At 39.8% G+C, this 10419-nt stretch overlaps 1 protein-coding gene across 1 annotated transcript in view; it reads right to left on the bottom strand.

The window, feature by feature from the left end:
- Nucleotides 1-10419, bottom strand: part of CNKSR2 (connector enhancer of kinase suppressor of Ras 2) — a gene marked incomplete at its 5' end in the record, with an annotated part of 90055 nt that overhangs the window by 31738 nt on the left and 47898 nt on the right. The window contains 2 exons of the mRNA XM_010185023.1: nucleotides 7079-7616; nucleotides 8803-8903. Of these exons, the coding sequence (XP_010183325.1) occupies nucleotides 7079-7616; nucleotides 8803-8903 (639 nt within the window). The remainder of the gene's footprint in view (nucleotides 1-7078; nucleotides 7617-8802; nucleotides 8904-10419) is intronic.

The raw sequence follows: 10419 nt of genomic DNA, 5'->3' as shown, positions 1-10419 counted from the left end.
AGGAATGTGTTCCCACATCCCTAGATTCCTTGCTCCACCACCTGACGTGAAGGCGCCTCTGGTAGCACAGCTCCACTGACAGCCACCAACTTAGTAACAGAACTGAGGAAACTTTGCAAGAAAAGTAATTTATAAGAATGGCCATATAGGAAATTCTCCTGTGCAATTCTTTTGCTTGTAAAAAACCCATCTTCTCCATATATTTCAGGCAAAAGGTGATGATCTTTGTTGGCAATGACACCCAAAGATATTAAAACCAGAATAAGAGTAATAATTCTCCTCTCCTTTGCATTTTCAGCAGCATGGGCACTGGAAATCAATTAAAATTTAAAATGTTGGAACAGTATATTTGTGGGTAAAATGCATTCATATGTAAAAACACTACAGGGCATAAAATTAAACTACTTTTATTTTTGTTGACAGCCCATATTGCTTTCTGAATTGCTACTCAGTAAATGATTCAGTATTTGGTTTTCAAACACCGCAGGCATTTTTTCCCCTTGAAGTGAAATTTAAAAATCAGAATACAGAGGTTTTGTACCTCATCATTTTTATTTAGAATACAAACTCACTTCTATAATAGAGCTTCTTTTGCATATGAGAATTGGAAAAGCTTTATTTTATAAAGTTTAAATTCTGAATTAAAGAACATGTTCAAAAAGGAAGATACCTATTCTAAGAACTTGTTTATCCAAGTTAGTCTTTATATCAGTATTTTAAAAATATAATGAATAGTCTAAAATACATTTTTATACCCACAGTTGAACATACACACATATATGGCAGCTAAAAGATAATTAAGCAGCTCTTATTTGGGATGACAATTTTACCAAATATGCGGTTGCTTCTGGATGCTTATAGAAATTCCTATTCAGATAAATGTGTATCTTAAACTTTAACATGGCTAAAAAGTATACCTTGACATACAAACATCAATGATGCTGTCCCCCCACCCATTAATTTTCAAACATAACAGCTCTCATAGGATCTCACTGGATCCTATGACAAAGGAAGCACTAAATGGCTTAGTTAAAAAGAAAAATAAATAGTATTTTGTACAGGATTCACATTGAAAAGCAGACCAGGTGATACAGCAGCCAGTGTCTTGCCCTGCTTTTCCATGGTTCCTTCCTCCCTACAACTGTGAGCCACCGATGAAAATTTCCTTGTAAATATATAAACTATCCATGCCAAAGAAGAGGGGGCTAGCCATTTGCACTATCAACCAACAGGCTTAAGATGATATTTTTGAACATAACTAAGCAGTATTTTTAGGCCAGCTCATTCTGAGTTAACAGCAAAGCTCGTGCCTCAGAGGCACTGGGAGGGAGGAAGAGAGGGAGACGTCTGCCTGGTAGACAAGGCATGAAACACTGACAGTCCTCAGCCTGAAGGAGTGCAAATGCCCAGCCAGGTGCCACGGGACGGCTCAAATGGGAATCAAGAATGAAAAATCAGATCAAAAAAGCAAAGCTCAGAAAAAGCAGCCATTTCATTAGTCTGCTTCACTGTCTGAGCATGTGTGGGTTGTGCTGCCCCAAAGGATGCTAAGCAAAAAAACCCATCTCCAACCCTAGCAAATGTTCTGATTTGTACAGGACTGACAATGGATGTGAAAAGTTAAGAATAACACCCTCCTCAGTGTCCAAGAGGGTGCTGCACTTTGTGCTATTCACCAGCCTCATAAGGAGTATTTCCAATGTGAAACATTACCTATCATTTCTCATAGCTCCGTTTATTTAAGACGTCATCAGACATGCACACCTTGACTAACCTGAATAATTTCAGAGAGGAAGATACGGTATCTTAATGATCTCTCCCTTGCCTCTTGGTAAAGAGGCAAGGATAAAACTGATTAGGTGGTCAGATGACAGGACACCACTAATGGTATCCTCTCTAAAATAGAGGCTGCCAGAAAAGCAAAATGCCCTATTATTTCAGACACGCATCCCCATCAATTCCAGTGCGTGCAATCCAGGCTTTACGCGTTATTCATCCTATCTCCCACATTTCACTGTTGCTTAAATCACGCCGAAGTGAAAAGACATCCCATTCCAAAAGGCAGAGAAGTAAATCCTACAAGTGGTACACAGTGTACCACTTCATAATGTAGTGTTTAATTAGCCAACATGGATCTTTCTGAGAGGTACCATTTGCACTGTGCATTACAGCCCTCTCATTAAAAAGAGGCAAGCCTCCCTGCACCTCTATTTCAGAATTTGAAATACCTGATCATATTCAGAGTATATTTTTAACTAGTACAAACTCCTTCTTGAAGGCAAATGCAGACTAGGATGTCCCACGGATATACTTTCTTGGGCACAGTGTGTGAAACTCGTTGCTAATCAAGAGACTCCTTACACCCATCTGTCCTATTTTGTGAAAGCGCTGTCACCTTGAATTTCATTTCTGCAACTGGTAGGTGGGGTGGGAGAAACTCCTCTCTGTTTCTCTTATTATTCTCTTGCTGGTTCCTAATTTTTTTACTGGGAAAAAAAGAAAAAAGTCTCAGGCTTGGTACTTTAGCACCAGCAGGCACTTGATACCTCTTTCAGTGACTGGCTCTCACTGACATCAAGAGGAGCTTTCCTGAAATCCTTTGCAGGGACCAGACATCTCTCTGAGCTGCAGAATGTCAGCACTAGCTCCTGCTCTGGTGCTTGGCAAGTGTCTTCAGTGGTTTAAGGTTAAAAGCCAAGTTTCAGAAACTGTTGTGTTCCTTTGAGACAGTGTTCACTAGGGACTAAGCATGGGATGCTGGGAGATGTTGCAAACCTGAACAAGGGCTTACGGTTATGGAGCAAAATGCCAGGGAATACTTGTGAGTGTGCCCAAGTTTAAGAAACATAGCAAAATCTTTTCAAGGTGACACAAGTCACACATGGAAGATTGTTGCTTCTCATAAACACTTTGGGGGGAAAAATCAATGCAGCAAACAAATGGCTCCCACTCTTCAATTGCGTCAAAAGGACAGACATTGATTTACTGAAATCTATTGAAGGCTTTGTTATAGTTGTGTACCTTACATAGAAGATACTCCAAAATTGTCATGATGGGATAGCAACAAAAAAACTCCTAGAACACTTTGTCAACAGGAATTACAGTACTTAAGAGTGCAGGAAAAGGATAGAAAACTTGCAGAAGAAAGAGAACAAAGAGGTGAGGAATTATGCAGAAGGAAATAGGGGTGAACAGTGGGAAGACAGTCTAAGTGACTTCTTCCTGCTCCAAATACCTTTCCAAACTCAGAGACATAAATGCTTTCCTATCCATATTCCTGAAGAAATCTTACGGAGCCTGCACTGTGGAAAGCTCCCTTGCACACTGCTGCAGGTCCCGGGTGTGAGTTCACTGAAAGGGGTGCCAGCCCAGCAGCACATGGAGGAAGCAGCAGAGCTCCTGCCCCAGCAACAACTCTGGGCAGGTGACAGCACCCAAGGCTCCCATGGATGCTACTGCTCTCCAAAGACTTTTTCAGAGACTATGGAAAAAAGATGCAGATTTTTCTGTGCCTAAAGTCAGGGGAATCTTCAGTCAGGTACACTCTGTAGAGAGCTAATATCTGCTTCTCTTACATGCTGAACCCTTAGTGATTCCTGTTACTTTCCCAGAAATCAAAGAAGTCTTGAAAATGAAGGAACCATCATCAAAAATACTTTAAAATAATAAAGCAAAAAACGAAGGAAGCTTTCCTGGGACAAAACCCCAAAACTGTCTCCCAGGAAGATCCTAGAAGTGTTCTTTGGCATTAAGTGGTGAAAATTGTCGTAACACAGAAAGCACAGAGAGCGCAGACAGCAGTGGGGCCAGAGGGGAAGGGGGTGACAGTGCCATGATGCACAGCTGTCTCCTATTGCCTCCCACTAGCGGAAGACAAACCTGAAAAGGCCCAACTTGTCCTTCACAGCTGAATCACAGAAATGCAACACGCTGTGCCACAGCCATTGACCTGCTCTCCGTGTGCAGGCTGCCTCGGAAAAACACAGCAAGAGAGGTGTTTGGTGCCACAGCTCTGAATGCTGTTTGCCGTTTTCATTGCCTCAGGAGCAAACACACGGACAAACACAAATATCCCACAAGAGAATCTTCTTCAATTACAAAGCAGGAGACCATTACAGGACGGTGTCAATATGGAACATCTAAATGATTTACACAACAGTCATTTTAATTAGGGAAATAAACCAATCCATTAAAGATTAGCAGTGCAATGTTAATGTGATATAACGAGACAAAAAGAAGCAACTGAACACACAACAAAGTTAGATCCTAATAGATAAACACAGGAAAGGACAACCCATATTTTCAGTTTACCATGATATATCTAGGCATTACAGTAAAGCTGATACACAGAACTATTTGTAGTGTCAGTAAAATCTTGCAATATCTATTTAAGGCACAAAGTAGTCATTAACAGAGAACAGATTCTTAGTTGTTGCAAATCAGTGTAGTTTAGCAGGAAGTCAACAGAACTATATTAAATTGTAACGCTGAGGACAGCATCTGAAAAAAGCAGGAGGCTCCTATTTAGTGGTGTGGTTATTTGAAAACAATTCTGCAAAAGAAGTTAGAAGAAACAGGACTGCATTTTACTATTTGATTTAAACTCAGGAGGTTTTAAAAGTGGGAATGTGAAAACAAAAAGCTGAGAAAACAAACTTTTGGCAATGACATTTGACTTGTACAGCAACAACTGCAAAGGAGCTGCATCTCTTGTCCCGCACAAAAAGCAATAGGAATGATTAAGCTTTAAATCACATACATATACACACAAGAACACATATAATAACCCAAGAGCTCAAACTATGTCAGGATCACAAATGCGTAAGGCAAATAAATACATTTAAAAGGTTCATTTGATACCACATCAGGGAAGGTTCGAGGTGAGGTTAAAACATTTCTAAAAGGAGAGAATTCTGTTTCTCCAGCCAGTTGCATGTTTTGTTTTTCTAGAGCGATGTAGGTGAGGGGGGCAATGATGTAGCACGCACAAGGGCACCCATCCTGTTAGCAGACTTAGCAGCTATAAGCAAATCTCTCAGCTCAGAAACTGGGATTTTGCACTTAAAAACACCACTTGCATGAAATCCCTCCTGCCTTTTACTGGTAAAGGCACTGGAAAAAGCCAGCATTGCAAACAGAACATTGCAGCCATAGCAACAAGCCATTCAACACTTAAACTCTTCAACAGACTAAAGAGTATTTTCTTTCTGGTTTTATAATTTCATGGTCAATAATTCACCATAAGCACTTTAATTGTCTAGTTGGTTGTTAATGTCTCAAAAACAATTTCCTGTTAAAGCTTCAACCACGAAAACCTTCTCACACAAACTAAAATAAAAGTATGTGTATGCAGGGAGACCACTTCAAAAATTAAACTTTTTACTCCAATTTTGGAAATTGGTATAGAAAGATGGAGAAGAGCCCAAGTTCTGGCCCGTTAAGTCAAGCACTAGCTCATTATTAGTACTGTACACTATAAAATGTTGCAACCAGGAAACCAAAAGCCTTAAAATTGAGATTTAAAACACCTAACAGCTTAGGGCCTGCAACTGTATCTCTGAGTAATGCCCAAACAGCACAGGAGCTCCAGTGGGAAGTCTCCTTGACCCTTTTTGCAGACTGTGAGGAATTTTTTAAAAAATGTATTTTTTATTGCTATCAGTAAAAACCCATTTGAAAACCAAAATTGAAGGCTAAAAATAGGATAAAACATTCTGCATGGTTGATGAAATTTAACCCGGTCAATTAGACAGCTTCACTTCACAGTAAGTAACAGTCTAATATTACTCTAATAAACGTATGGGCTTTGGTAAGTGTCATGCATGAACACAACAGAAATCATGCCTTTTTAAAATTTTAATGGCATCAAATTTAATATCTGGAAAAGAAATTACTGTTTTCTCAAAGGCAAGAATTTGAGATGTTTAGAACCTCTTGACTAAAGCATAAGAGCAATGGAAAACTATTGATCTCTCCCAAGTAGACTAAATAACCACATGGATTTTAACACTCAACAAAGCTAAGCTTAATGAATTAACTTACATAGGTAGTTAATTACCAAAAGCTTTCATTACTCTTTCCTATCTCTTTACCATTTTTATACTTTTTTACTGCAGTGAAAAAAAATGAATTTCAAGGAACCACAGCACAGACTCTTTAAAAGCCTCGGGGGTCACCCATGCCACTACAGACAACTTAATGGCAGCATAACCCCGCAATGAATGGCTGCAGACTTTGCTGACTGACCCTACAACTGGGGTGTGAACTCAACTTTGCTAGCAACACATGCTGAGAAGCTCCATAAATGACAGTGAAGGACAGAGCATGAAACAGACACAGAAATGTGTTCACATGTTCAGGAGGAGGAGGGAACTTCTCCAATCCCTGTTCATTTGTATTACTTTTGACAAGTAGCCCTAAAATCTATGGAGTTAATGTGCCATGTAAGAGACAGTTACTCACCATTATTTTTTTTTAAACCCCACTGATCACAGAGTTGTTCTCTATTAATTTTTTTGTTTGGTTGAAATGTTTTTTGAACTTATTTCTCTATAAATCACAAGGTGAGGAACTGGGGAAAATACACTCTCTTTTTCAACTTCTTACAGCTTCTGGGCTGTCTTGTGATCTGCTCACCTGGACACTACTCAATCACAGCCCAACCCTATACTCCAGGATTTACTAAGCATTTTTTACAACCCAGATGGGGTTGGCTGGAAATCTTACTAAGTATGTTCTGAGACATACATCTGACAGTGGGGGATGATACTGTGTAAACAGAAGTGTGAAGAAAGCATGGAAGCAAAATCCATTTTCCAACTAAGAATTACTAGGAAGAGGTCATTGGTGACCAGCCTACGGGGAAAGCCTGGTGATCATGAGAGATCATGCAGCACTCTGGCTCATTATTAAGCCTTAGACATAAGGCAGATTGACTTGGTGTGTGACAAAGGGAGACCTGGTAAAACATGAGGGATGTTGCAAGACTGTTGGGGTTTTTTGATAGGAAAAAGGAAAAACAACCTCTATGTTACACAAACAGGACTCTTGAAAAGCCACAGAAATATCCCATACTTACTTTTATCTTCCTGGTTTTCTTCTGCTGCTTTGCCTTCCTCGTCCTCCTCCTCCTCCACCTCCTTCTGCTGAGCTTCTTTGTGGTGATCAGTGGCACCAACTGAAAGGCTCTGGCAGCAGTGGTTGAAGCCGCTATCCCGAGGCAGAGTGAAACTTCGGGGCTTTCCCCCATTCCCATTCAGCACTTGCATCCGCTCACCCTCCACGAGGGGGAAGGGGCCGTAGTGGTCTTGCAGGTGGCACTTCTGGGTGGGCAAGGTCGACTGCCGCCGGTGCTCAGGGGAGACTACGGCCACCTCAGAGAACACAGAGTCCTCCAGCGGCAGCGTCTGCAGGTAGTGGAGTCCTGAGCTCGTCAGCGGCGTCTCTATGAGGTCCTGCCAGGAGCGCCGCTGACTCGCCGTCTTGCGCACCGGCGAGTCGGTGGCGCTCCCCGCTGCCTCGGGGCGAAACTCCTCGTGCGACGACTGCGACTGGGAGGTCTCCGTGGACGAGAGTCGGCTGTGTTTTGGCTCCACGTAAGGGCTCGCGCAGCTCATCTACAACGTCAGCAATGGAGCAATCTTCAGATTAGTGTGGACCAAGACCTACTGCTAGTAATAACCACCTACTTTTCATTGCCACTGATGGCACCTAGTTTAGTAACGAAGGAACAAACTTATCTGATTGACCTGCCCTGATTCTAACTTTAAGGAATGCACGTATCTACACATTTCACACCTGTGGGCCAAATACTGATACTCAGTCACAATAAGTATCCTTATTATGCCCCTTAAGTCTATAAAATAAGCTAACACAATTATTTGCAGAAAACTTTGCAGAATATGGCACTAAGGAAGACATAGAAGAGATGTGCCTGGTCTATTCAAAATCTTAAAAAAAAAATGCCTGCTGTCATCCTATATTGCTAAAAGGTTTTTTTTGGCATTGTCTTTGCAGTGCTTCAGCGCAGTTCAAAGATCTATGATTTTGGAAGATAAGTATTCAAATTAAACATCATGAACACTCTCTTTCCCCAGATTTTCCCAATTTTTCAATCCAAATTTTTGCATTTTAAAAGCTATATATAAAAAAGATATATTAATTAAAATTATCTGAGTACACAGACATGAGAATTAAAATTGTCAGTGCAGAGCAAGTTAGAAGTCTATACCCTGCTTTTATACCAACAGCTGCTTCAAGAAGAAAATATAAAACAAATCACCTTTTGCTCTACTTTATAGCAAAGTCTACTTTTGCACAACAACAGAACGACTGGTATCACTGCTTAAGAAAAAACACTTTTATGTTGGCATTTCTGTGGAAATTCAAGTGTAATTTGTTACTGTAAATCTTCACAGCACAACTGTTGTGCCTTGGAGAAGTATGTGTTGCTGCTGAGGTAACATTTGTCAGAGAAGACAGTAAGGGGGTGGTGGGGGACTGCACAGATGAGTAGGGGTCCATCATGTACGAAGAACAGGAAGAAAGAATTCTGTTACTTAATCCATTTTGTACAGCAATTTGTATTATAAATCCGTGTTCTCTATGCGTCACTGGAAATAGCAATGATGGCTGTTGAAGTTAGTGATGCATGTTACTTCCCAAATCCTTTAAGTCAAGTACTGACTAAAAAAATATACTGGAGAGTGCCCTAATGTATGCACACACATGCTTTTAAGCAGAAGAGTAGGTAGAAGTGCCACTCTGTGTAGTCATTCCTGTAGACAGCTGCAGGTGACTTACCGAAGGAGGCCGAGGGTAAGTGTCGTACGGGGGTGGTGGGCTGTCTTGTTTGGGTGTTGATGGAGTGTCGGCTTCCTCCTTATCACTCTCACTCCAGTAATCTACAAGTTACACACAGATCAGATGAAAAACTACCACCATATTTTGATAATCAGAGGGTCACTTTCACAAAACCAACTGGAAACTCCATCCTTAGTGTTACTGAGAGTTAACAACCAGTCAATGCTGACTCTGTAAACGTTAGCTACTGTAATTTGGAATTCCTTTAATCTAAAGAGGGAAAATTCAAAACAGTCAAAACACTATTGGGTACACTAAGTCTAATGCCCCACTGGAGAGGTATTAAACCACCTGCAAAAAAGTCACAAATTTAACTCCTGTATACAACTTATAAATACAACATGCATACAGAATACTACTAATACAAGTGTTAGATTTTAAAATATTTCTACAGCCATCAAAATAATTACAAATGGATGTATATTGACTGGAAAATATAGAAAGTGCTTTTTTAAAAGATGAAAAATGTAACTTGCAAAAGTCTTGTTGACTGCAAATAATATTAACCAATGTAATTAACACCAACTGGCAAATCAAACCAGCAGTGGTTATTGCACACATGACTAATCAACATTATTTCTCTACCCATTTTCTCTGTTGTATACTACCAGTTACCCACACTTTTCAATTCAATTTCTAATAACAAGCAGATGCATTTAAATGACAGAAAAGCTTTACATCATATATCTGCTTCACAAAACACCTGCTGCTCTGTTATCCATGCAAGAACATAAAGTTGACATGGTAAGGAAAAGTATGACAATGATATTCAGGCACAGAGTTCCAAAAGATGGATGAGATAATAAAAAGGACACAGACCTTGTGAGCTAAATTTAATGAAATATGGGTTTCATTTTTTCAAGAAACCAAGTCTTGGCCGAGCACATTTCATGTTTGGTAGCTTGTCAAAGGGGAAAACACATAGAAGAATGTACCACATGAGAACTTATTCTGTTGCAAATATTTTTGAAGCAGAAGAGCATCTAACTAAATGGACAGCGGACCTTAATATTTGTCACAACAGGAAACTACTTAAACTTCCGACTCAGCTCAAGGAAGATAACTTTAATGTTTAATGATGGGGGGCAGCCTTATTTATCTATTTATTTTTTTCCAAGCAGCAACAACTCTGTTTTAACTCTGTGTCTCTTGATTTGCTTCCTGCAAGCTTATAGATGAGCAATTCTCTTCAAATGGTACAATAAATAAAGTTTTCATGATTTTGAAATAATTTTATAAAAAAGTCCCTAGAAATATGCAAATAATTATTTTTTGGTAAACAAAATACCAAATCAGAGAAAACTATTTTTTAAGTCACTCTTAGTTTTCAGAAAACTTGTTTCCAGCAACTCAAAACACCTGAAAATACTGGCATATAAGCATGTTTGTTCTTATTACAGCAAAGCCTAATAGCATGACATGTGGTGAGAGGCCTGTCAGCACTGCATCACCCAGTGAGATTTCTGCAGACTTGGAGCTCAACTGTTTATTCTGAAAGTAAAATTTAGCAGCCTCAGTGCAGGTTTCAATTTTGGCTAAAAATACATTGACATTCCT

This window comes from Mesitornis unicolor, unplaced genomic scaffold, assembly GCF_000695765.1.
Source record: "Mesitornis unicolor isolate BGI_N332 unplaced genomic scaffold, ASM69576v1 scaffold5025, whole genome shotgun sequence".
NCBI classification, from domain to species: Eukaryota; Metazoa; Chordata; class Aves; order Mesitornithiformes; family Mesitornithidae; genus Mesitornis; species Mesitornis unicolor.
Note: the sequence above shows the minus strand (reverse complement) of the source record. Positions and strands in the feature narration are given on the sequence as shown.